This window comes from Vidua macroura, chromosome 6 (assembly GCF_024509145.1).
Source record: "Vidua macroura isolate BioBank_ID:100142 chromosome 6, ASM2450914v1, whole genome shotgun sequence".
Classification (NCBI taxonomy): Eukaryota; Metazoa; Chordata; class Aves; order Passeriformes; family Viduidae; genus Vidua; species Vidua macroura.
The window spans coordinates 48,044,183-48,072,115 of NC_071576.1; the positions used below are offsets into that span (position 1 = coordinate 48,044,183).

The 27,933-nt window shown below is 39.1% G+C and overlaps 1 protein-coding gene across 7 annotated transcripts; it reads right to left on the bottom strand.

Annotated features, from left to right (window-relative positions):
- Nucleotides 1–27,920, bottom strand: KMT5B (lysine methyltransferase 5B). Of its 7 annotated transcripts, none has more exons than XM_053981590.1 (10): nt 27,397–27,920; nt 20,342–20,578; nt 19,565–19,712; nt 10,200–10,365; nt 9,101–9,210; nt 6,917–7,083; nt 6,250–6,269; nt 5,954–6,090; nt 4,036–4,223; nt 1–2,681 (listed from the first exon to the last, which is right to left on the bottom strand). In XM_053981590.1, the coding sequence occupies exons 2-10, from the start codon at nt 20,493–20,495 to the stop codon at nt 1,216–1,218; spliced, it is 2,556 nt and encodes an 851-aa protein (XP_053837565.1). In that variant the 5' UTR covers nt 20,496–20,578; nt 27,397–27,920; the 3' UTR covers nt 1–1,215. The 7 variants fall into 7 exon arrangements, with proteins under 7 accessions (XP_053837565.1, XP_053837560.1, XP_053837561.1 ...); XM_053981585.1 differs by having other exon boundaries at nt 4,027–4,223; XM_053981586.1 differs by having other exon boundaries at nt 4,027–4,223; nt 20,342–20,581.
- Between the last annotated feature and the right edge of the window lie 13 nt (nt 27,921–27,933).

The following is a 27,933-nucleotide window of genomic DNA, read 5'->3' on the forward strand; positions in this document are numbered from 1 at the left end:
TTTAAAACTAGGTTTACAGTTTCCTATTTTATTGGCATGGTATTTCTAGACTTAAAAACCTTTCTGGCAAGTTATCTCAATTTCTTATGACAAAATTTCTCACAACACACAAATATTTACAACATATACATATTTTTTCATTCTTTTACAACTGGTTCTTAAAAGACAAACAATTCTTAGGTTACCACAGAACAAAAGCTGTGACTTAGTTGTTTTTAATTTGATAAAACTATCATAAGTTAAAGTGAATAGATTTTTCTTTAAATTCCTTGTAGCATTTTACAAGTGCAACAGAAAAATATGAAGAACCAATTTAGGATAACTGCAGTTCATTGGATAAATGTTGCCCGTCGTAATCACATTATTTCACAGCAAATTCTTGAAAAAATAAGCACCAATCATTCTTGCAAAGAACAATTTTATCTAAAAGTATTGAAAAGTGTTAAATACAAGGTGTTTAATTTACGTAACAAGCAATAAATACACCATATCCAAACTTTATTCTGCATACTGCTACCCTTGTACATATAATGTACTAAAAAGTCAGCAAATTGTCAACACCTTTTCATATTTTTTTCTCTTTTTTTAAAGAAATCAATTTGACTTCCAACCAACAGTTTGCTACTATAACAAAGGCCACAAACAGTACGTCTGGGACAGCATACAGTGTTAAAACTGACAAACTCGAAGGGGGAAAAACCATCTAGCAAAAAAATCGGAAAGCTGTAGATCATTGCTGGTGATGTTAACATATACTAGAAAACCTTAATATGCTGCTACTATGATTTTGTAAATTGTTTAGTCAAATATTGTAAGAGCAAACTAACGCTCCTACTGATCAAAAATAATTCTGTAGCCACACTGTATTCTCACTGTCCTGCATGGAAAGATCTGATACAATTTCGTAACTTTGCTTTAGCCTTTATTTTACAACAGAGCATTACCTCTAACTCAGAATTGCACATAAGAAGGCTATTAAAAAGTACAATAAAAATCTGCACAAATCAGACTTAAGAAGAGTCAGTATGCTGTACACTTTCTACAATATTATGTTGATAGGTGAATAAAGAAGTGCTGCCACTAAGTTTTTCAGAAAGTTCTTTAGTTGAGAAATAATCAAATGGAATTTTTGTTGGGGTTTTTTTTTTTTTTTTTTTTAATTATTTAAAATTTTTTTTTAGAAATGACATCCAGGTCAGTTTAAGACCTATAAGCTTATGCATTGAGCCTTAAAGACTGATCTTCTCTCCTCCTGGAAGAAATATCAATATCTATTGAATCCTTGCCAACAATAAGCCTTAATCTCTTCGCTGGAGGAAGAGGAATAAAGTCATCAAATTCATCATCATAGTCATCTTCCTCTTCATCATCCTCTTCTGATGAAGATTCATCTGCTGTTTCCTCTTCATAGTGACCATAATCATCTACTTCCATTCTTGACTCCAAAAGGGAGAGAGTTTCACTACAACACACACCATTTTCATGAAGGTCCTCTGGGTATGCCCCTCTGTTTTCGTCCTCTCGTTTTAGCTGTATTTTTAATTTTGTTGAACTATTGCCTGATCCTGAGTTAAACCCATTATTTAGCTTTGCTACATATAAGTTATTATCTTTTTCATGGTCTTTACTTAATTTTATGCTTATTTTTGAAGAATTCATTCCATCGCTCTCTTGATCATTTGCCTTGCTACTGCTATCATGGCGCCTACGAAGAGTCAGTTTAGGGATCCCAGAGCTATTTTCAAGGATAAGTTGTGCATCATACCTCGTGATTCGTCTTTTCTTTTTACTTTTTGCAGTTCTAAAGCTATCTTTTGCTTTAAAATTGTCAGTTGTTACAGAGCAGCCACCAGACCCAGGGATACAGTCTTTAAAGCCAACAGGTGTGTCCACCGCATTATTCCTCTCTTCAAGTTCTGAATGAGAACTAATCAAATCTGGTACTTCATCCTTCACAGGTGTGTTGTGCATAGTATCAGTTTCCTCTGTTTTTGAAGATGGTTTCACAAGCTTTCCTTGTCGAGATTTCTTTTTTGATGTGCCTGCATCACTTTTCTGGCACCGACCCTCTCCTTTATGTGATGGTCCATGAGTCACATTGTTGTCGTTTAACGCACGAGACTGCTGCTCTGCAATGTCCGACTGTGTTCCAGTCAAGTTACTCTTATAGCTATCCAATGTATTTGGTTCAAGCTTTGTGTCAGAGGTCTCCTTCAAACTCATCCTTGTTCTCATCGACCTCCTCGTGATGTATGTGCAGGGTGCAATACCACCATGCTCATAAGCACCTTTCACAGAATTCAGTTTATGTTCTCTCGCTGCATGCCTCGTTAAGCATCCACTAGAGACTGCAACTTTGACTGGTCCCTCCAATTCTTTGTCCTTTTTAATGGGCAAGTTTTTATACAAAACTACTTTAGGCTCTTTGAGAACTAAATTTCCCATTTCAAGCTTTCGAGAAGCATTCTTTTGCTCTGGCCTTTTGCACTGATTTCTCAGCTTTATCTTTGAAAGTAAAGGCTTTGCAGGCTTTTTCAGTCTCTTTGGTACCCTGGAATTATTTATATGAGTTAGTTTAGATGAGGTAGAGTTTGATGATGCTGGAATTCTTGATATAGACTGTCTGGTTAATGTTCGATTTTTGCTGCTCTTTTTTACACCAATTGAAGATTTTCTGTTAGCTGAAAAAGAAAAAAAGCAGTTTTGTATGACACTACTATATCCTGAATTTCCCACTCCCAAATACTACAGTTATTTCATTTATTTGGGGCACCTCAAAATAATCCATGAGACAAGATAGATAGTATGTAGTAAGGAATGAGACTGCTTAACTTGCAACTTATCAACACATGAAAGGAATTGCCAAACAGGCCACAAGTACATCAACATTTCTAGATATACTTCTCCTCACTACCCCCAGTATACCAAGCTGTGTTTTTACTGAATTTCTTCTTCTATCAATTAAAAAAAATATATCTATTTGACATTATTCACAGCTTTTGCTGAGTATTATTCCAGTAAAATCTGACTGTCAGCATGATCTAATATTATCTCCAGGATTTTTTTCATGGAGAAGGAAGAAAATACCCCCAACACCTTTATCTAATGTAATGTTTTCAGTTTCAGTGAAACTACTGCCTACTGTGGCAAGCAAAGGAGTTTTGTCTGCTCAACAGAGGTGCAACTCTAAATACTGGTAATTAGAAATCATAAAAAGATTTGGGGACATTTTTTAAGGTTTTTTTCTCATTCGTTGGTTGGGTTTTTATGTTTTTTGTGTTTCATTTTTTTACTATCACAGCAGCAAACAGGAGACAGATGGAACTGCAGTATTTTACAAAGTTCCAAACCTGTTTAACAGTTAAATCAAAGTTTAAATAATTTGTATTTTGCCCATACTGAGGTTGGTGGAGGTGGGGAAGTGGGGAAAACAAATAAATCATACTCCCTATACTCCATGGAGAGAAGTCTTGCAGGAAGATTACAAACAAAAATCCCTTCCAATTTCTTCCGAAATTACTAACTGTGCACTTTCACTGCACAAGAGGTGCCTGAACTATCAATTCTGGATGTGGAAAGAGAAGAGCTGTCCAATTTAAAAGACCTCTAAAGGAAACAACTATTTGTTTAATAATATCTACTAAGAGTATTTATTTAAAAATTCTCTTCCTGTGAATTCAAACTATGCAAGTTTTCTTTCCTAAACCATACTACTGCCTGTGGTAGTTTACTGTATTTTGAAATACAGAAATTATTGGCAGGACTTTAACGGACATGTTTATAAATAATTACTTTTGATATTAAAAAAAGGAAAACAAAAGAAGAACGTACCACCTATTGTTCTTCAAATACTTGTGGAAACCCATGAATTTGCTGTTTAAATTGCCTTCAGATTCTTGAATAAATTAGTTTTAGCGACCAGTATGTGAGAAGCATCTCAACACTAAGAGAGGAATTCCATCACTGTGAAAGTTTTCCATGTTTTTGTGAAGCCTTTAATGACTCTAAGCTCTTCTCCTTACTTACTTGCATTACCTTTTTCCTGAGTGGTATCTGCATCAGTGTTAGAGCTGATGGACTGGCTGTCTGAATTCTTGCTGCTGTCACCCAACTTTTTAAGTCTGTTCAATCGTTTGTCTGTTTCTCTCAGTCCATATTTACTGTTAATCACAGGAGTAGGTGCTGGCAATCCCACTCTTGATTTAAAAGCACCAGTTCCACGTCTACAAATAAAAAGAGGACACAAGGTATTAAGAAATCTTAATGTAAACTTAAGAGTTTTGTTTCATATACAGTAATTTGGATCCCAGGTGTATCTGGATCAATGATACCAATAGCCACAGAATTTGTTACTATTTTGTGGGCTGTTTTGTCCTCTACCTGTCATCTTGGATGTCTAAATGTCTCAGCTGGCCAGCAAGAACAGCAGGATCACCTAGGAAGAGTACATGGACATATGTAGAGAGATGCAAATCTTCCTGGTGATGACTTGTGGAGGCTTGAAAGAAATTGTACTGTGCCAAATCTCCCACTGCTCCAAAAATACCCAGAGATCCTTAGATCCCAGCATTTTAATATTGCAAATTAACACTCTTTACAGCATAGTTAAAATTGAGACACTTAAATATTAATTTCTTGTGGTATACAAAGTGACTGTTGCCTCATCAGTCTTGAAACAAGCAAAAAAATGAGTCCTAACTCCTCCCAAAATAAAATATATATTTGACTGCCTCTACTACAGTTTTGTAATTGAAAAGCAGATTCCTAAAGTTAGAATGACCCAAACATTAGCTTTAAAAAAATAACATTTTCATGTACTTAACAAGTTAATGAAAACTTTCAGACACAGAAAAGTAATTTATCCTGAAAAAGAAAGTATGCCCATATTACACTGAAATCAGTGATCAAAAGAACTTGAGAAAAACCCCACACCACTCCATGTCACAAGGCAAGAACAATTCTGGTGTCTATTTATTCAAGACTTTAGAGTCTCCAGGACTGAAGTACATTTTTACTAGCAGCTCTCGAGATAAAGTCTGAGATTACATCCTTCACTTGGAAAGACATAATATCACATGAGCTTGGAGGTCCATGCCAGAGTGTTTTCCCTTTAATTTCAAGATTCGTTAGTGACCAAAGTAGCTAATAAAAATGGAAGTAGGATTATTAAACTATTTATATGCAGGTGCACTAAGCTATTTCTCAATATGAGCAGTATTTTGTCCTTTATAGGGTTTTTCCTCCTACAGTTAGATCTAACAGAACAGTGAGTTCTGTGCAGCTCCTCTTGCAATTGAGTGAAGCTCTCTCAGATGATGCTGAGCCTCCCTGCTCACAGTGAGCCGAAATTTCAACATGGCAAAAATCAACTATGGAATTCTTTCAACTCATGTGAAGAAACCAGGTTGGGACAGCACATGTGAAAAACAAATATTGAATGATGGACAGAGAGAAGCAAATACAGTCCAAACCAGTAGATAATTACAAATGCACAAACCCCCAAGTTCTAAGAACACTGGGTGAAAAACTACTTTGCCCATTCCCAGCAGAAGAGAACTTCAGGTCCACAAATAAAACACTAATGGAATTTGCTTTATCAAGTGCAAAGAAGAGCAAAAGTTGGGGATAATGGTCTTGTACAAGCTGTAACTGCTTTTCCTTCCAATTCTACTTTATTCAGTACAAATATTTTTAAGAATCTACACCCCTGTTTTGTTCTGTCTCATTTTGGGCTAATCTCCAGAATGGAGAATCAACAGATTAAGACAACACAGAGTTCTCAGGAATCATCATCATTCTGTAACAACACAGAAAAATCATTACAGCAAACAGGTAGGAAGCAATTATTTTGTGTCCAAAAATCTGAGTACTCATAATAAAGGACTTTCAGTTTCGCAAAATAAATCATGAATATGCCCAATTCAATTTGAAAGCCATTTACATAAATGCATACCTTTCACAGGTATAACATTCGCAGTATTCATTATTTTCTCCAAAAAACCCATCTCCATAGTAACAAGAGATTTCTTCTCCAGGTTCAATATCTCTTAGAGCTTTCACACATGCTGTATCTCTGCCTGTTGATACGAACTGGAGAAGCGGATGACAGGAAGGGAAAAAAAAAGGTTAATCATTAAAGCTGCACAGTATCTGAGTAACAAATAAAAGTAAAACAGTTGGAGAAGAAAAGTTGGAAGGATAAAGAAATAAAAAGTGGGGTACTTGATTTATTTATGATTTCTTGCTTACCTTACAGTTAGGTCTGCAATCTGAAAAAGGTCCAAAAGATAAAGTCAATTAACTGTGGATAAGACCTGAAACATGAATAGTTGTAGATATCTAAAGTAAGGATTCACTTTGACTTCAAAGACTGCAGAATCTCAACTAAATACTGGGAGTTAAGTTAGTACTGCACAAAGCCATACATCAAAAGACTCCTGCTTTGGTATAGCTGCGTTTCTGAGCTCTTGCCTATGCTATCACAAATGTCCACTTTCCATCCTCTTTAAGGTAAAGTTTCATCTTCAATCCTACCTGCTCTTCCTTTGGTATACAAATGCAACACAATCAGCTAAGCTTCTGCAAAAGGTTAAAGAGCCGTAAAAAGTTCACCTAATGAAGATGTTACTGTCGACTGAGTTCACAAGGAATTCAAGGTAACCCAAAATACGCTCCACTAATTTAGCTGCTACTTCCAAAGTCTCTTTCAAGGAAGACAGCATCGCTTCCTAGAGCCTTCTCTGAGTTTCACAGCTGATTAGCTCTGGCTGGGAAAATCCCAGTATGATTCTGTCCTACATTAATATAGTATGCCAGATTCAGACACTTTTCTCCAAGTTCTTGTGCTGTTTGGCTCACATACAACACTTCTGAATTCCTCATGCTCTTCAACACGCTTCCTATACTTACTACTCACCATGGTTGATAAATGCAGCAGGACCAAGCCATAGTTGTGCACAGTTTTTTCGTGTGGAATACATGACACTGAAGTCATTTTCCCCATGTCTCAGCAGCATGTTTTCTTCCATTTCTGACAGTTCAGCAATACAGCCCACAAGTAGTTCTATTTTATCATTTCGTTTCCTTTAATATAAAAAGAGTAGCAGAAATAAGACGACATGTGCCAAAATTACAAAATAATTTCACAGAAAAGTTATTATCGAATCAATTACATCAAATCTGATGTCAGAAACAATTACGACCATTGTTTCTACAATTTCCTGAGGCTGCTTGCAAGAGTTGATTACTCCAGCTTCTGCAATTGTTAAAACCAAAAGCAAGATTTTTTCATTTGTGTACACTCCCTCCCCCCATCACCACTTGAGAAATTTTTACTTCCTCCAGCTGCTCTTGCTTGTGTTTCCTGAACTTCATCCTGTGACCAGGAAAACCCAGCATAATGAAAATGCTTTGAGATCCACAGCTTTTTAAATGAGGCCCAGTAGTGACTCTAACAAAGGTTGGAATTCAAGCAAGATGTTTTCCTCACTCACAAGTAGTTCTTCAGCATGAAGCTGGTCCTTGAAATAAGAGTGAGGAGGGGGAATGACACCTACAAAAATCAACAAAACCACAAAGCCTTTGTGTGCAGACAGCCCATGTGCCATCATGACTACAGCAGTGCAGAGGCACGGAATACTCAGCCTAGTAGGAGCACAGAGTTTCCATTTTCTTGCGTGGGTGTTGTTTCCACTGCTCTTCAGAGTGGCCATTCCATATTACTCTGACAGAAATGACCATGGAGATACTAAAATTATATGAAGGACAGGAACTAAAAGCAAAGCCATTTAAGTGCAAATTTCTCCTTTGACAGAGAGTGCTGATAACTCTAATCTCTAGTTTTGATTCTTGACAGGTTTCCAGATATCAGCAGGGTTAAGATGCAGACCTCCTGTCTCACTCACTTCTCAGGCTACTCTAGATTTTGAGCATGAAAAGTTAATCTATTTTCAACACACTTAAATGCAAAGCTTCTACCCCAAAGAATCAGCCAAGGAGTGAATTCAAACAACAGCAATGACAAAACAAAAACAACAACAACAAAAAAAAAAAAAAAGAAAAAAAAGAAAAAAACCAAACCAAACCAAAAAAAAAAACCACACAAAAAAAACCACAAAAAAAACCACAACAAAAAACCACAAAACAAAACAAAAAAAAAACCCCAAAAAAACCCAACAAAACAAAACCACCAAAAAAAACCAAACCAAAACAAAACAAAGAAAAAAAACCAAACCAAACCAAAAACCAAAAAAACAAACAAACAAACCAACCCAAAAACCCCCAAAACATAATCAGTATTTTTTAGGTTGTATCAGGATTGTGGAACTCTCAGCTCTGGTCATGAAGAGGTGGAAACTGTCCTCACCATATTTAAAGTTTCCTCTACAACACATGGAGGTTGTGTTGCCATCAGCAGGGTGTCTGGCCACTCAATCCCAGTGTGAACATAACCTCATTTCCTCACCTTAGGTGTGCTGGTATGAATGGGTACTGCCACAAAGCAAAGCTCATACAATTGGTGTCTACATTTGAAATGATTTTAAAATCTGAATTAAGCCAGAATCTGCTGGTGCTGCCACACACATGCTTATAATGAAACTCAGATGTGCCAAAATGAGATGGGACACACTGGGGTTCCAGCCTTCTGCTTCCAGGAGAGATTTATCTTGCACAATCAAAATACACAAACAACACCTCTTTACAAAAGGCAAAAAACGAATTTCTCCCACAATTATTTGCTGTGTAACAAATCTGCCATAAAGTCATGTTTTTCATGGAAGTCTAACAACTCCTGAGTAGAGAAAAACAATTCTCTGACTGAAAACAAGATTAAAAAAAAAAAGTATAGTGAACACTATATGCATAAACCCAAACATAGAAAGGCATATTGACATACAAAGGCATGTCCTACCTTCCAGAGGCATGGATCCTGTATTAAGTACTTAGCAAAAACAGAGAGAAAATTCAATTTTCAAGTAACAATACAAATCTATTTCACTGGTTGCAGTTTCAATTCTAAATCACACTTTTTGATATATATTTATAGATTCTTTCAAAAAACTGACAGAAACAGAACACAACAGTAAACTGTATTTCTTACCATTCTTTTGTTGCAACGATTTTGGCTCCATTTTGCTCAGAAGAATACCGATTACAAGGAAGTATCTCAAACCCACTGTCAGTTGCAAACATTCGTAAATAAATAAATACCTGCAATGCAAAAACCCAGTATTTGTCTGTTACAGACAAAATGAAAGCACTGAAGAATTTCTTATATAAATAATGAAAGTGAACTGTACAAAAACACACACAACATGGATGCTGGAGCAGAATGCTATCTGCTGAAATGCATTTCTATACTTTTTATGTTTCTATACATTTAAGCTATACATATTATGTTGATCTTATTTCTTCACAGTGACTTGCAGGAATCCTCACACAGGTACTGTGATTATCCAAAGATTTTAAGAAAATTAAAGATACCTAGAGTGGTACAAAATTGGTCCAACTAATGAAACCACTCTAACAAAGCATAACTTTTCCTGCTAAATCTTTCTTACATTACTAGATTTGGTGTATTTTAAAGCAGGCCATATTCTTTTTAGTTGTACCTGGAAACAGTAGACTCATTCTTGAAGAAGCAATTTTTTTTTTTTTTGTCAAGCAAATGGTACTATGATTTTTTTGGCTTTGAACTTTGAGAATCAAAAACTGTTCTGCTACATACAAAATGGAATTGGGGTGTGGGAAGTGGAGGAGGAACAACCCTTATGGGTATAGCCCCTATACCCATAACAACTGGGGATTTTGAGGTAACAAGGCTACTCCCTTTTCCTTTATCTTCCTTTGTCACCCAATTTGATTTAGAACAGTTGTAAGTAAAAAAAAAAAAAAAAACAAACCCTAAAACAAACCCCAAAAACCCCAAACAAATCACAATACAAACAAATGATGAAGGGGAAAAACTCCTTCCTTTATACACTCTATTAATAAAAGGTAATGCAAGTTAACAAGAAAAAAAAAGGGAGGGTGTGTCTGGATAGGCTTTAAAAAACAAAGGAAGTTTCTCATAAAAAACAGTAAAACAACACATAACAGAGCACTCGATTGCTTTACTATTGCTACATTCTTAAGAAATTTTTACTTTTTCTTTGCCTTTCACCCATCTGAAAAAGCACATTAATTACAAATACACCTACATGTTCCTTGAACAACCTTTCCTGCATTTTGTTCTTGTTAAGAAAATAGTGCCGGGCCCAGTCACCTGACGTCAAGGACTTGAAGGCTTTTTCTAAGTGCTCATCTTTCTTAAAACGTTCAATCACCTCTTTGAGTTCTTCTTGCCTTCCTTTAATAGGTCGAAATCTGAAATAAAAAATAAAGCTATTGCAGTCCACCATCGGTCATTCTGAATTCTTCCTCAGTTATAGCACACAGTTCTTTTGCTACCCATATAAATGTTTAACTCCCTGCATAAAGACACTGACCAACTTTTGCCAAACCCAAAGACTTTTTATACTGATAAATTCACTACATGGGTTTATGTGGATTGCAAACTTCAACATGTGCATTCATATAAAATACAGCTCTTAATGACAAAACAAGAAGTATCTACAAATACTAACACATGGCAGATGCTACATCTGTGGCAGATTAAGGTTCCAAAAGTTAGTGCAATTTTAAGAATTTTCCCCCACAAACAGGAACTCTTGGGCATGTAAATATGAAAACAAACGCCTGTACATTAGCAGAGAATTCTGCCTTCTTCTTAAAGCTTTAGATTTAAGAGAAACTAACCTTCATCTCTTCAGTGGGAAAAAGTACCAGAAAAAAAACCTGCATGGCTGCCAGAAGTGGGAGCTCCACTTCAGAGCTGAAAAACCACCAAGAGAAAGCAGCACTTAGAGATTTTGTCAAATCCCTATACATCGCCTTTGACTGAGCACATACCCATATATGCTCTGCTTTGGGGCAGAGGTGGGGTGTGGGTATTTTTAAATGCGTGCCACACCCCAGCAGACTCTTCAAAAAGATAAAAATTTCCCAGGATCATGAGAAACAGTTTTCTGCAGCTCTTTTTACAACTCAAATGTTTTGCTTACAGAGGGTATGACAGAAGTGCTAAACAAACTAAGAACATTTGAGCACATGTGTAAGTGCTGTTACTTGTTGCTGGAAGTGCATTACTATTCTGATTTTATTTCCTCTTACTTGCCAAATGAAATCTGTATTTCATTACAAAAGTAAACAAGGTGGGGGAGAAATTCTTGAAATTGATGGAAGTAAACCTCAATCAACTTCCTCACTGACACAATTTTTTAAAATCACCATATGAACTGGCTTATTGTCACCTTAGAATGCTGAATGTTGCAAGTAACTTATTTTAAATGACAATGTAAGATTTGCCTTTTCCATGCAACTTGTATAAAGGAAACAAGAAAGTGTTACATCCTGATTTTGTTTCACTTCATAAAAAGCTAAAAGTCTAATCAGAAATAAGTAACAACTATGAGGATTCAATTTCCTTCCTTAGAAGGCAGATGCTGTGTTTATGCACCTGATACAATGAAGACAGATCTCCTAAAAGCAGAATTATTTTCAGCAGGTTATCAGCATTCCATTCTACTGCTTTTATAGACCTCTCAAATCTCCATCTGAAAAACTTCCTTGTGACATAGTAACAAAGCACCCTTTTAGACCTTTTTGAATCCAGCAAAATTTATCAGCATAAACCTGTGGGCTTTCAGAGAACATAGGACAGTAAGGAGTTCTGAGCAGACATCAGGTTCAGTTCTCTTCTGGCTGGGATATGACATTGAACAAGACAGCAGGAATCAGTAAAGAAACAGATGCCTGCTTACAACTGTAGTACAAACCATGCCACAAAGTTTCAAATCAAGTTATTTATTAAAGAATATACATGTATTGTCATCCCAAAAAGCTAACTACCTAATAAGAGACCTTATCATGCAAGAAAACTCCTCTCAGACTAGAGATGACACAATCATTATTTTTGTTCTACAGCACACCAAAGTCTTCCTCAACTTGTCAGTCACACACAAAAATATCTCTGCTCTCCCAAAACCAAAAAGACTTTGCCCAGATTTGATAGTCATAACTCACAGAGCTTCCTCATGCATGAAGGGAATTTAAAATCACACAGTCTGAACTGAACCTGACTAGTTTCAGAACAGGACTTGCACTCATTTTCAGTTTCAACCAGAAACAAACTTTCCCAGCAAGGAGCCAACTGAACTTACACCAGGAGAAGTAGAGCGCTCACCAATTTGCACAAACGTGTAACGGTAATATGTTGCTTACACCTCTATCTGCAAATATCACATGAGGGAAAAACGCACAGGATTTCCAGATAAAACTGGTCTTCAGGTATGTCTGTTCTTTCTGGGCTAGATGAGTGACTGCCCATTCCCTTACACTGTATTTTACATGTTGAAATATACCATTTTTTAGCTAAGTGACCTGCAGGAGCACAGAGAGGTAGGTAGAAAAGCCATCACATTCAAAATTGCATTAACACCTGAGACAGGCAATATATGTGCTGAGACACATCATCATACTTATTTATCATCAAAAGGCTTGGTCTAGGCTAGCTAAGAAAGCAGTATTCCAACTGAGCCACCAGTGTGGAAAAGAAATACAGATAAAAAAGGATGGCAGATGCTAAGCTTAACAGTAGCTCTCAAGACCTACAGAAAAAGAATCAACACCCTACATTTTCTGGCAATTTGAAGTACATCCTACAGCCCCAAGTGCTAATATTTTAGGTGTTTCACAACACTGACTTGATGTCTACCTGACCAGCTACCTTAGGTAGCTTGAAACCTGGCCCCAGCCCTTGAAAGCCACTGCATACCTCCATGGATCACATTCAGTAGGTGTCTCTATGGATTCTTGTCTCAGGCACCATACTGCTGGTAGAATTCATTTAAGTGATTAGCAGAAACTTTTGTAACACCATTCATACAAAGTAAAATAGTTAGTGTATGCCCAAGACCTTCAAGGGACAAAAAGATGGCTGGAAACAAGGGATGAAGAAATTTTAAAACCCCCAAGACATTACAAGGTCAGATGAACGCTGGACTGCATGGCAGACATTTCAAATGGGAACTGGGTTTTTCAAAGAATGTGACTCTGCACCCAGAGGTTCAAAAATTAATACCAAGGAGACTCTGCAGCACTTTTATCAAAATGGTGTTTTTACATACTGACAAGAAAGAGATAATGAGAAAAGATAAACAGGAATTCAAACAAGCAAGAAGTATCCACAAGTGCATGGAAAGATGCTGGAAACAAATATTATGCTCAACATTTCACTCCAAGGCTTCCCAAACAGATGAAACAGAACAACACTGTGCACCCTGAGCCTGGTTAGAGGGCTGTTCACAGTTCAACAACACATGTAAATTGCACTGAGAGCATACGAAGTTTTGTAAGCAAATTCAGAATACTATAGTCCAGACTCCTCATGAAAGCCTTAGTCTTTCACAGGTGTATCTGCATATATACTTTAAAATGTACCTTCTCATTTGAGACACTGAAGAAGCCAAGAAAACCTAGAAGTCCAATGTTCCTTAAGAATTTGGGTCTGCTGATAGATACTTCACGTGTCCCAGGAGTATAATTAATTAGTTTATTTATTAGTTTTTTGCAACCAAAATGCCAGTTGATTTTGAGACGCAACCTTGCATACTACCATTTTGGTGTTACAGGGCTTCCACATTTACACATGACATCAAAGAAACCCCCGAAAACCTGCACATCTGCTGGAAGAATCTACACACTGTTGCTGAGCTCCACCATGAAGAGAGCCTGAAAAGGCCCCAAAGCTAAATGTATACATATAAAATGAGCCAAAGAAACTGACTTTTAAGTATCAGTAAAACAAATGACTAGTTCAAAGAAGAGAGATAGAAAGAGCACAAGGAAACCAACAGAACAAACCAGCCAACCCAGTCTCTGTAAAAAAAGGCAATTAAAATCAGAATTATTTATCCAGACTTTTGGTTTCTTCCTCTGAACAGTACCCTTAATTAATTCCATCATGGAAACTGAACAAGACACGTTGGTGTTTGAATCTGCTCACAGGCACAGACTCTGCAAGCAGCTTCACAGCTCAGGTCTCATGGGACAGGAAGCCTGCTGCAAGACAGTCAGGTGTTAGAAGTGAGCAAAGAATGAAAACCTCAGCTACGACAGGGTCTTTAAAGAAATAGTATCAGCCCTTCTTTCTGACAACCTGCAGAACAGAAACTTTTCGCACTTCCCTAGAAAACACTTTTATTTTTTTCTAGTCAACAAGATCTGATAAAGCTGTGGCTACTACAGTTTCAAAATATGATAGAAGATGATCTCATCCCAATTAAGGGCAAACTGACATGGTCTCAACAAGGAAGACGTAGGAAAATGGCTTGCGGAAGCAAAGCTCTTTCTCTCTCAAGTTTCTCTTACCTCAGGAGTACTTAAAGACTCTTGGAACTCCAAGGTATAAAGCCAAAGGTCAGTGAGATGCTTGCCTATAAAGGAAGTTAAAGGAGAGTTTCTGGTAAGTTCAGAAGCACAGTACCTTGCTCAGTGTCAGTCACTGAGAGCAGTGAGTTTGAACAAAAAGGATAAATTGATCCTGCAAGAGATCCAATATGGAACTCCACACAGCATACCAGTGCATGATAAAGAGTTTTACTTCCAAAGCTTGCTTCTTAACTTCTGACTAGGGAACATCAAGAAGAGTGAATTTATCAAAACCATATAAACTCATTAGCCTTTTAACAACAGGCACCTTGTCTGGATGGTATTTCTATTTAAGCAGCTCTGGAAAAGAGCAAGTTTATGTTCAGATAGTACCAGAGATTGAGCACGAAAGCTGAAACTGCAAGCCTGTTAAGCATTCAAGACAGCAGCACAAGAATTGAAAATCATCTATTTAAAGCATAAACAACTTAATTAATTAACATACATTTTGGCTTCCTCCCTGCCCAACCCTGTAGTGCGAGTATTTTTTCCTCAAAGCTAGTTATACAAGTTATGATCAACTTATTCAGCATTTATTGCCAGTATTTTCATACAGAAAAAAAACTAATGTTCTTTAAAGGCCAAATTTCAAAACAGCACTTTTAATGAAGAAAGTAATCCATATTACTTAAATTTCCTGAACTGACACTAAATACACACCAGTGTCGTCAAAATGCCAGTATAGTTGAGAACAGAAATAAAGAAAATTTTCACAATTTAGCAAAGAAGGACTTTTAAAAAATAAAATATGGAGGACATGAACCCCCCCCAAATCAACAACCTAACACTGTCCTCTAATCCTATTCTGACACTCCACATGGTAAATTTAATTTGGCAGTTAACATGACCACTGGATGCAAGCCATTCCATGTTTTGAAGATGTAACACTTTTTGTTGAAGCTAAAAGTACAAATAAACTGTAAAAGTAAGGTGGTGGGTGTTGGTTTGAGGGGCAGGGTATGGTTATTTAGGGTGGTTTCTTGGTTGTGATTTTTTTTTTTAATTCAAAACATTTGGGAACAGCAAAACAGTTGATTCCAATGTAATCACTGTGTGATTTATATACAATGAAGGAAGACAATCAGGAGCAAGGTATAGGACTTTATTGAATTAAGCTATCAGTAAAAATAATCTAGAAAAAAAATGGAAAAATCAGATTTTGTGCAAAAGTCAATCAAAACAATTTTGTAAAGTACACAGACACTGAGGTCTGAGGAATGTAAAAGCTTCATTTTGAAACAGGTTATCACTACATAAGAGTTGTGTACCTCTAATCCAGTATCTCCACAGCACTAAACCACTGAAGCTGAACTGTATGGCCACATAACCTTATTTAGCAGAACCCATATCACTTTTTCAGCCTCCAGACCTCACTCAAGATGAATACTAAACCCTTCAATTATTATATTGAAATGAGCTAAAGAACACAGAGGAGATTCAGCACAGGCTCATAAATGCAATGGAACTGCTTCGTGTGTTTTGTCTCTACTGCCTAGTGGTGACTCTAAGGGATGAAGACTGACATACCCTGCCAAGTTTGGTCACCTAAGTCAGTGACTGCTGTTGAGGCAATGCTGAGAGAAGCAGCTTCCTGCACATGATCCCCAAGCACTTAATGTTTCCAATGGAAAACATGGAAATTCTTAAAGCTTGGTCTGTTAGTCCCATGTAATCAGACAAAACCACCCACACCACACACCTCTTTGTAACTTCATTAAAAGCAGCAAACAGACCACAACATATCTGACTTTCTAAACCACTTACAGATTTGGAGACACACTGGAAGTTCTCTCAGTATTCCCCAGCATGATGCTGGTGCTTTAGGGACCCAGGAAACAACACTGACTGGTAACAGCAGCAACCCGATCCAGAGTCTGGCTTAAAGTTTAAACAGTAACACCTTGGTATGTGAGATAGTATAAAGAGCAGATTAGCCACTAAGGCATATGACTTCAAGATTCAGTGCTCAGTCTAGGGAAAAGCACCCAAAAATAAGAGATGGTAAAACGGGCAAAAACTTACTTGGCATTTTACAGGTGTCAGTTTTAATCTCTAGTGTTTGTCAACCTTCAACCCAGGAAGTGTAGCTTGCAACATGAGTTTTGTTTTTACCACAACAAACAAAGGCTGATATAACAGGATTTGCACAAGAAGCAACAAAATCTCTTAGAACAGCGATACTTGACAAGAACATACTTTCTAAGACATGGGGTTTCTTTTATTAACTGCTAAGCTGCTCTTCTGTTGAGATAAGAGCTACAAAATTGAGGAAAGAATGACAACTGGACCTGTAAAAAGGGTTGGAAGCTCTGAAAACATCCTGCTTTTTCTTGGAAATCCAAGTGGATGCAAAAAATACTTTTGGGTAAAGCCACTGAGGACATTTCCAGAGCTACACTGTTACACTGTCCTTCAAATCCCTTGTGACAAGACATTTTAGAAGAACACTGGACAAACAGATTAGGAGATTCAGTTGGAAGCTTTTAAGAAACAGTCTTCAGTTCTTTCAGACATTCCTGACTTGACAGTTTACAGAGCCAATAACCCTATTCCCAAGATGGTGGGCATTCACAAACTGCAGGACTTTAGTTTTATACACTCAGAAAAAAACTCCAAACCAAACCACAAAAACTCAGCATGTAAAGTAAGAGTCATGTTCTTATCATCCTACCATAAGATCATTAACTCAATATAAAGACGGTGGAAAAGAAGTAAATTTCAACATCAACCTAGATACTTTACTATGAGGGGTATTTTCTTCAATCAATATACTCTCGACAAATCAAATTTACAAACTTTTCACCTGGAAGAATTAAGTAGAAAAAGTGCTCACAGAGAAGACACTCATGCATACAAAAGTATAGACCTGGCCTCCCAGTTAAGGGGAAGAACTTCAGTAAGTGATCATCAACTTACAATGGGCTGCAAAAATACAAACCTCTTACATGTTTCCAACACAGCACAGCAGAACAGTGGCACAGACACTTTCACAGGGCATCTTCAAACAAATCAGAACAAGGGAACAGGAAATCTTTGCTTGCCACCATAAGTGACTGTTTTATTTTAAGTGTACCTCCATACACGAACTATGTAACTAATATGACTCCATGGCACTGAAGCAGAAGATGCCCAAACATAAATGCAAATCTTCAATTCTACTACATCATAGTATTTGGGTACTGGCACCTGTCTTCTTGGAAGCAGTGTAGTTTTTTCACACCTGCTTTCCCCCCACCTTCCCTCAAAGCCATTAAAACAATAATAAGGAGCTCTAGAAAGACTACAGTTTACTAAATGGAAAAAGATAATCTAAGCATCACAGCCACAGTAGCAAGCAGGTGTCATCACTGCCCCAAAAAGATAATCAAGAACTATGCTGATGCCTGGACTTTAATTATTACAAAATCAGAAACTTTCTTAATAGGATAATATGATAGAGGCAGAAGGTGTGCATCTGGTAGGAATTGTAAGCCTCACCTAAATATTTCCCATAGTGCTCCAAGATTATTAACTACTGTCCTTGAAGACTGCCTGTAACTGTTCTCCAAGTCTGAGAAAGGAAAAAAATACATGATGGTGGCCTTTGTGTAGCCTTTTGGTTCAAAACAGTAATTAAATAAGTATTTTAGTTGACAACCTATCAACATAAAACAACATTCATGAAAGTAGCTTCTCCAACTATGACAACTATGTAGTCATTAAACAACAACTACATCATTTCCACAGCAAAAAGTATAAGAACTAACAACCCGTGCATAACCTGCAGACTATCATTCATGCAACAGAACAAAAAACTCCTTTCAGCATATATTCTTAGCTTGATTAACTGAGGAAAAAACAAAGACACTTCAAACTGAACTGCAAGAATATCTACCTGGACAATGTGCTACTGTAACCAATAGCAGGGAGGGAACAGGAAAAACTCCAATGTCCTTCTTGAAGGTGAATGTTGCACTCTCCAGCAAAAAGGAAAGATCTATTTGGGGTAAGTCTTTACAGTTATTAGGACCACACTGCTGCAATTTCATGTGCAGCTGATGCTGTCAGGCTATACCAGCAACTATTTATGTAATATGACAGCACCAATTCATCTAGCAGTCATTTTTGAATCAGTCAGTTTGTTGCATACATACATTTTGCTTAACTGATACTGTGTGCATGAACTGTCCTTTAAAAATAGTCACAGCAACAGTTCGAAGGGCTGAGAATCTGTTTCTCATGATGTGCTGCCAGGAAACTCCAGCTCTTATTATTGCACAGTAGTAAGCACACAAATCCTGTCCTTAGAAACTTATAGTTTATATACAGTTTTCTCATTGAGCTATCAATACAGATCTTGCATGCAGACAAGTTTAAGAGAGATCTATAGAACACAGTTATCATCAGTGATACATCTGTAACAGAGGGAGAAGCACAAACAGCTAAATCCTGAGACCACACAGAATTCACAATCAAAGCGTTCCAACAGATGTGTAACAGTGCAAAAGTAGGTGCAACTCTGGGAAGCAAGTTTCCAGCTGGCACACTCATTTATCTTATCCACACAGAGACATCTGAGTAGCAATTCCTTCAGCAGGGGTCTGCAAGAACTTCAGATCAAGTAGCACCAACATTGAAGTGCTCAGGAGCTACATCTTCTGATGTTTAAGAGAGTAAGGAAGGAGAAATAAAGCATCCGGGCTCATGGAATAAACAGAAAAGTTAGCAAACACTGGCTTCTGCCTTTGAATAATTTCAAATGACTACTGGTTTCAAACTTACAATTAGTTAACTGTTCAAGCTAGAAAATGATGCCTATTACCAACCTGTTCTACAGAACAAATACAGGAGACTAATGGAAAGCCCTATGATGGAACACTGTGAGAGGCTGCATTTGTAGTGCTGAGCTCCAGACTCACATGCAACACCGCTTTAAAGGCAGAAGCTACTCACAAATTTGCATTCTTTCTTACAAAATGCACAAAATTCCATGGTTTTGCTGATTTACATCAACTAAGAAGATGAATTCTATTCTAGAAAAATAAAGACAAGTTACCTAGTATTCATTTTGTGTGTCTGAAAACCTAAATAGGGATCAAGAACCAAACTAGTTGCTAGGTCATCATTTTCACAGAGTTCCTTGGCAGACATTCCAGAGGAAGGCACATAACGACTTTGTCCCTCAAATCCTGAAGCACCACTACCTGTAAATAAGAGAGCAAAAATGAGATATCATTTAAGGGACATTACAGAGCCCAGCTACATTTAGGAACAGACAGACACACAGGCTGGAGGCAAAAAATACACAACAATTGAGGAAGATGATGAAGTACCTGGAGAAGCAGAATAAAGGACTGTAAAGGACATCTGAATAAAGGACTAATTTGCATTTAATCCTTCATCCCAGACTAATAGCAAAAAGAAGAATCCAAAATCCTTAAAACCACTGCAGAATGGCTATTGATGTGACTTGATTAAAAAATGGGGCTTACTTCTACAAGTGTATTCACTGAAAGCTGGGCAAGTACTTCAAATTACATTATCCACTTCAAATCATACTAGTTGTCACTTAGTGCCAATCATGCATTTTATAATTACAACAGTTCAAAATTAAGTTACACACAGTTATTCTTACTTGACTTTTAAAGTGATCTGAAGAAATCTATATTCCTGAAGGGAGTTAACACATCCAGAAAATACATACATAACTAATATTTCTGATATTAGCTCCATGCTGACTGTAGACGTCCCTCATGAATTAAGGTAAGACAGAAGCCTGGCTGGCAAACTAGGAAGTGAATCATAGCACTAAGCAGCAGAAACATGTACATACATCTGCTTGATCTTCTCTCAACTCCATTTTTGCCCATCTTTGGATTCTCCTTTCCTGCATGCTGCAATTTGGTCTGTGCGTGGTCATTAGATGACTTGCTTCCACTTCTCCGGCCATTCACTACCATGTTCTTGGATTCTCCCAGCCACTTCATACCCACAGACAATCTGACTCAGTTGCATTTAGTCACTTTTCAAAAGGCTTGGAGAAGTGGATGAATAAATTCAGTTCCAAGTCCTACTGGAAGTAAAACAAACATGATTAGAACTTACTGGGAAACTGTTTTCAAGACACGAAGTTTAACAAAAAATAGTAATAATACCCCAACAATAATAATAATCATAGTAAAAGAAAACTGAAACACACCTTTACTCCCACCCCCCCAAAGAAAAAGTGGGGAAAGGTGGGAGGAAAGGTGGCAATCTGCATTTGCATCAGGCAGAAAAAAAAGCCATTCATTAGTACCAGTACACGGAACTGTGAACAGGTGAAGTATTGTCCTACAACTTACAATGGCATCTGGCAGCAAGGATGGAATTCTGGAGCTGATAAATTGCAAATGACAGCTCATTTTTAAGAGCTGGGCTATACCCACAGATATACCTGTACAAGCATACATACACGTGGGTAAACATGCCCCTATGTGACTCCAGACCCATAGTATTTTCAAATACACATCCAATTAAGATTCTGTCTACCAATACATAAAACCCAGAACCTATTGGGAACTCTACAGCAAAGATTATTTTACATGCATCCTCCAAGAACTAAAGATGAGCAGAGTTTGGAAGAACAAAAGAAAAAATCCAACCAGAAAATGGACATTTTTGGAATGAGGTTAGGGGAAAGATGTTACATCTTTATTCAAAAATCAGAGCTCAAGAAAGCCTCAGTGATGACCTGGAGGACCCAGGCTACTGTTCTTACTTTTTCATATTACAAAACAAACCAGTCACAACACACCTGGTTCAACTGCCAATACTAAGTGGGGTCACAAGTAGAGTTGCAATTTTGCAGTACATAAATGTCTAGCAAAGCACATGCTAGTTTTTGCCTGCAGTCTCAATGTCTTTTGCATAAATAATTATAAGAAAGCTAATAATGTTTTTGTACACAGTTGTGTCTCACTCTGTATAACTTGCAGGAAAAGATCTGATTTATACAATTATTTTACAATTGCATTTACACATTAGGAATTAATTCTCTTGATTTTAATTCACCCTCCTCCCTACTGCTTCCTCAGAAAGAAATAAATTGTGCCTTTTCACTTTACTGTAATTACATAAAAAAAGCAATGCTCTGCTCACAGCTGGTATCAGGCCATTGCAACACACATTTCAATCTGGTGGAAGAAAGTCACAACAAACTAACAGATGTTTGAAATACTGTCTTTTGTAGAAATTCTGCTTTTTATCAGGTAAGAGTAGTAAATGACTAGATTTTTATTAGACACCTATGTGATCCAACTACCTAAAGAAATGTTTATGGACAGATGATTTGTAATTAAGTTATTTACAAAGATGCAGAAAATTGAGGCAAATTAGGGAAACAAAGTAAAGACAAGTGTGTTGTATATTAACAGATGCATTGGCTACAGCATCTTACTAGAACTTATCACCCAGAAACTGACAGGTTTTAGAACTTTTTACAAATTGTTACAGAAAGGCAGTAAAGACTATCAACAAAGTGTAACAGAATCACACTGAGCAAAAGCTGGCTCAATTACTGCATCAATATCAAGAAAAAGAATTGAGATTGTTTCAGCAAATAAAGAATTTTCTTGCTGCCAGTAATAGAAGGGATTCTCTTTAACCTCAATATTAATTCTATTCATTCAACTGTAGGTAGACCCAGCCCTTTTACAAAGTATACATAGTACTGCCAAAACACCCTTGGATAGGCTTTTTTTTTTATTTCACAGTGTTTGCCTGATAACATACACACATGTAAGTTTATGATAACATACATCTGAAAAAAACCCAACCAAACAAAACCTCAAAAACAACCAAACAACCCCCTTAAACTTCCTTGTTAAGCATCCCACCTGAACTTCTGTCAGAAGAGCAACTCTGTGAAGATCTGCCACTGACTGACTCTGACGTAAACACTTAATGACAAACCCACTCTCAAACTTTGTTTTTCTTACTTCTCAATCTATTAACTTTACAGGGCTCTATACTCTAACTAACCCTGATTCTGCCATGTTTTTGTAATATTGGTAATGAAAAGCATTAGAACAGAAACTACATTAAAGACTTACATGAAATTCAGTCTTGGTGTCTTTGTATACCAGGACTGAACTCCACGCTGTGCTGTGCTACAGCTCAAAAGCAGTACAGGTGAATGAAACTACCATGAAGTCTGACTGCAGGTGAATCCTGTATTGTATCCAGCAGTCTGGGGGAAATGCTTACTGTGGTATTTTCTGACAATCAACAGGTACAGTAGCCACAGTGGGCTGAAGGAAAGGCATTCTCTGCACGGAGAAGGAAACTCATCTTTCGCAAGGGACATTTGGGCTGGGTGAGTACTGTCTGTGTTAACATGCTTCTGCTTAACCAATAACAGCAATGACAAGGAAGGTACCACTGCAAAGGTAAGAAGCATTGTGGCCACAGAACGATATTCAAACTGTCCTAAACATTAGGAAAAATACTTTGTTCTGCTCCAAAAGAGATTGATACAGACAGCAACTTAAGTCCTCCTCAAGCAAAATCAAGCCATTTAACGATGCATAGCAAAATTCTGGTAAAAAAAAATCATTATTTGTTTGGGCTCATCAGCCTAATGAGCAAGAAAACCTTTGTCTCAATCTACTGCTCCCTCTATTTTCTAGTATCAGCCAAATTACAAACTTGAAGACTGCAAGTGTGCTTCTTCAGCCACTACTTAATAGGACAAGAGGCAATGGGCAGAAATAGATGCACAGAAGTTCCACTTGAATATAAAGAAGAACTTTACTGTGCGGGTGACCGAGCACTGGAAGAGGCTGCCCAGAGAAGGTGTGGAGTCTCCCTCACTGGAGATATTCAGGATCTGTCTGGACACAGTGCTGTGCCATGTGCTCTGGGATGGCCCTGCTTGAGCAGAGAGGTTGGGCCAGAGGCCCCACTGAGGTCCCTTCCAACCTGACCCATTCTGTGACTCTGTGATTCCTTCTCCCAGTACCCAAAACCAGCTTTCCAGACATGATACCAAAAGCCAGAAACAACAGCAAGGATTCCTTTTCCCATGAACATCTCAGCAGATAATGCCAACAGAAAATCTGAAAGAAGCAAGAGATGCACCACTAACCACCAACATGTGGTATTTAATATAATCTTCTGATGTGACTTGTTCTCACTGCTTTCTACATCAGATTCATACTGACAAGTCCTTTAGGAACTGAGGGAGAAAAGGCAGAGATGAATACTATCTTCCCATTCAAGAAAACACTCAAATATACTTACACCACCACATACTTCAAAACTCTTGCTACAGAGCTCTGCCATCAAAATCTAACACTACACCTGGACCACTTAGGACTTCAGGTTTACCTATAACTGTGAAGTTTACCAGCACAATTAAAGTTTCTAAGGGACCTTTTGTATTTCAATATAAATGACCACAATGCTGCTTTAACCCTTTATTAATAACACCACTACTCTTTAAATCACACTGCCTTTAGCAATTCTATTATGGTAATTTGACAGGCACACTACCTCAAATGCCAAAATATAGCTCAATTCCATTTGGTAGCTCTCACTGAGGTATCTGGCATTTCATTGCAACACTACTCTAAAAAATGAAAACTCAAGTTTCATTTACTTGGTTCTAAATTTATTAAATCTATTAACACTTTCTGAGCATTATTTGCATGTCAGTAACATTCAGAAGCACCATTCAACAACTGAAGCACAAACACAATTAGTACAGACAATCAACGGACCTCCTTTAAAATACAATTTATGGATTTTTAAAAAAAAAATATTTTTAAGAACTCAAACACCTACATTTTGGCTTGCTTGCTTTTTTTTTTTAATTAACAATAGCTGCAAGAAAGTTTTCCTCAACAAGACAGTGACCTAAAGCAAATATAAGACAAAAAAAAACCAACAACAACAACAACAAAAAACCAAAACAAAACCAAAAAACAAACAAACAAACAAAAAACAAACAAACAAACAAAAAACAACCAACCCCAAAAATCCCAGCCTCAGCTCTTCTGGACAATTCAGCGGTATCAAGAGAAAAGACAAAGGTTTCATTATTGATAACCCTACAAAAAGTAAAAAGACCTTGGAATTTAGGAAGCAGAGCAAAACTGTGCAAGTAGTTTTCCTATGGGATCACCAGAATAAAAATGACTGATCAAAATCAAAGCTGAAGGAAAACTTCCACAGCTTTAAGGAGCTACTCAGAACAATCAAGTCTTGTTGAGAAGACTTGAGACTACTGAATCTGGAGGTTCAGTAAACTGGAGCCCCAAAAATGTTTTTGAGTGTTTCTTTTCAGCTAGTTAGTGCTGAGAATAAGCTCAGTGCAGAACTGAACACGGATTAATAGTGGCATGGGGAGGCTGTAAGACTGTGTCAAAACTGACTCAGGTCAGTCCAGAATGTTGCAGAACTGCAGCCCCAGGATGGAGGTTTGGGAGAGAACACCTGGATCCAAAACCGACCCAAACCCAGGCTCCAGTCTGTCATCAACAGCTCGGCCTGTATATTCCCATTTTTTCTTGTGCAGCCACATAATTTTTGTGTGCCAATTTGGATGCTAATCCAGGCGCAGAAGCAATCCATTACCAGCACAAAATGAGCGTCAAAGAGCAAATTATACTTGAGCAGCTCCAGCTCCTCCTCCTCTGCCCTGCCATGTCCTCCACTGGGGGCTCTCTCAGGGTGAGGCTGAGCACAGCACCCCAAAGCCTGTGTGATTGATTCCCCCAAGTCACTGCAACAACTCCAGCGTTCAGCAGTCATAGAGACAATATAAAAGCTCAGCTGCTTCCAGGAGAGGGAAAACCTCCTTCCTCCCACTTGCCAATTCACACAAACATTTCCACCAATTCCAGTGCTCTGTGGACTTCTCCATAACCCAAATTAGCTCTGTGTGCAGTTATGTGACTTACACAGGTTCAGGTTCAGTTTGGGGCAGTCCCACCATGGCTGGGTCAAACAGTCCAATGAAGACTCCAAAACAGTGTAACTCCCAGTGTAACTCCAAAAGTAGTGCTTCTGCCCCCCCCATCTGCTTATGCCCTCATCCATGCCATCCTCCCTCTGTGCCAGCAAAACAAATGCAGAGCCAAGTGACCTGAATGATTCAGTCACTGAATCAGGGGAGACACCAGACAAATCTGAACCCGGTTGGCTTGAACCAAGAGTGGCTGTTATGGGGCAGGGGGAACACACAAGGTCAGGGAAGTGGTCAGGAGCACTTAAGCTGGGACTTCTTTGCATCTTCAAACCACAGCTCTGATTTGGCACAAGAGTATCACACCTTACAGGTACCATACTGACTTGGACAACTGACTTGGGCCTTAAAGCATGTGCTGTTTGCAGTGAAGAGCACACTGGGAAGTGTAGTCCTGGAATAGGATAGCGCTAACAGAGCAAAGAAAGCATTCACGAGCCCTAATCTGTCCTGTTACCGAGTATACAAGGATACATCATCACACTCATTCATTTTGTATGCAATACATTAAGCAATTGCTTTAAATAAGTCTGAATTTCCAGTTTGTGAGCTCCAGTGGGTATAAAGCAGAAATGTCTGTGTCTATCTGGTCCTAATAAGAAAACAGCCTGATAAAGAAACAATAACATCCAACTTTTAAACCAAGTAAGCCTTGATTTCCTCCCATATTGTTACTTGCAAGGAAGAAAGCAAAGAACTGAAGAGAAAAGTTCAGTATTAATGAAAATTGAAGCAGCTGCATCTGTAGTTATAGTGGTCAGATTATGGAAACAAGGCATGGGTCCATGAGAACTTATCCTGCAATATATTTTAACGTCATTGATAAAAACGTGCCAGTAGGCATTTATAGCTACACTATTAAACACTGATCATATTGCTGTCCCACATCACAGAATCAATTAGGTTGGGAAAGACCTCTGAGATCATCAAGTCCAGTGTGTGACTGAACACCACCCTGTCAACTAGACCATGGCACTAATTGTCACGTCCATTCTTTCCTTAAACATCTCCGGGGATGGTGACTCCACCACCTCCCTGAGCAGCCCATTCCAATGTCTAATCACCCCTTCTGTGAAAAAATTCTTCAATCTACACCTCACCTGGCACAACTTAAGATTGACATCTTGTCCTGTAACATGTTGCTCTGCACTGAATTTAACGCACCAGAAAACTCCACAAAGTTCTACACTTTAGGTTCTCACTGCCTGTGACACACCCTGACAAAACACCACGCACTCTCCCTCTCACTCACCGGTTTTCGCGTTTCCGACAGTAACGTCTTAAAGGTAACTTCACTTTAAAGTTTCAGATACAGATGTTGGACAAATACGTGCCTTTTACTCCTTCCCTAATGGCATGTATCCCCCGATGAAAAATCACAAAAAACAACCCTAACAAAAAAAAACATACCAAAAAAAACCCCAAGGCGACTAGTCCGGTCATTCCATCGAACCGAGGCAAGATCGAGAGGGTCACTAAAACCATCAACCCAGACGCTGAACTACTGGAACTGGCTGAAACTCCCGGCCCAGAGTGCAGGGCCAGGCCGGCGGAAAGGGGAGCGGGACTGGGCCCGGCCCGGGCGGCGCCGCCCCCGCGCCCGCTGCTGCCCCCTGGCGTTCTCCGCGCGCCGGCGCCGCCGCACGCCCCGGCCCCGCGCGGCCCCCACCGCCCCCGGCCCCGCCCGCGGCCGCCCCTCCGCCCGCGGGTCCCCGCTGCGCCCGCCGCTATCAGCGCCCCGACAGCCGCCCCCGCCTGCCGGACCCCGGGCGCGGTTCCTCACGGCCCCCCCGCGCTCAGGGGCGCAGCCCCCTCACGGCCCCGGCGCCTCCCTTGCCCCACAGAGCACACACAGACCCTCCCCAGAGACCCAAACTCACCGCCCCGCGCTGGGGTCCCCCGCCGCCGGCGCTGCCCCCGCTGCCACTGGGGGAAAATGAATCATCAAAGGCAAGGGTGCGGGGGGGGGGGGGGGAGGGGCGGGGGAAGGGAGGAAGCTGAAGGGGGGAAAGTGAAGACCGAGCCAGGGAGGGGCGGAGTGGAGAGGAAAACTAAGGAAGGGGGGAGAAAAAAAAAAAAAAAAGCGGCGATAGTGATAAAAAAATAATTCCAAGTGGGGGGAGGAAAAAAATGGCGGATTAAAATCCAAGATGGCGGCGCTGAGGGGCGAGCGGCGCAGGGGGGGAGGCGGCGGGGAGAGCCGCCTGGAGATCCCTCCGCCGCGCCCCGCGAGAAAGAGTCCCCCGGGCTCCCCCGCAGAGACCCCGCGGTGTGGCGGCGGGGACCGGCCGCCGCTTCCTCGGCCTTCTTCTCTTTCCCTGCGGGGAGCCCTCGTTTCGCCGCCCTGCCGAGCCCGGCGAGCGCCGCGCTGGCCGCCGCGCCCCGAAGTTTCTTCTTGTTCCTTCCGGCGGAGCCCG

Excerpts from the sequence above, each read along its gene's own strand:
- KMT5B (XM_053981585.1), bottom strand. The coding sequence starts at position 20,495 with ATGAAGTGGCTGGGAGAATCCAAGAACATGGTAGTGAATGGCCGGAGA. Across the intron at positions 4,224-5,953 it reads GAATGTTATACCTGTGAAAG|ACGTGGAACTGGTGCTTTTA; the intron begins GTATGCATTTAT and ends TTTTATTTGTAG. Across the intron at positions 2,682-4,026 it reads TCAGGAAAAAGGTAATGCAA|CTAACAGAAAATCTTCAATT; the intron begins GTAAGTAAGGAG and ends TTTCTTTTTCAG.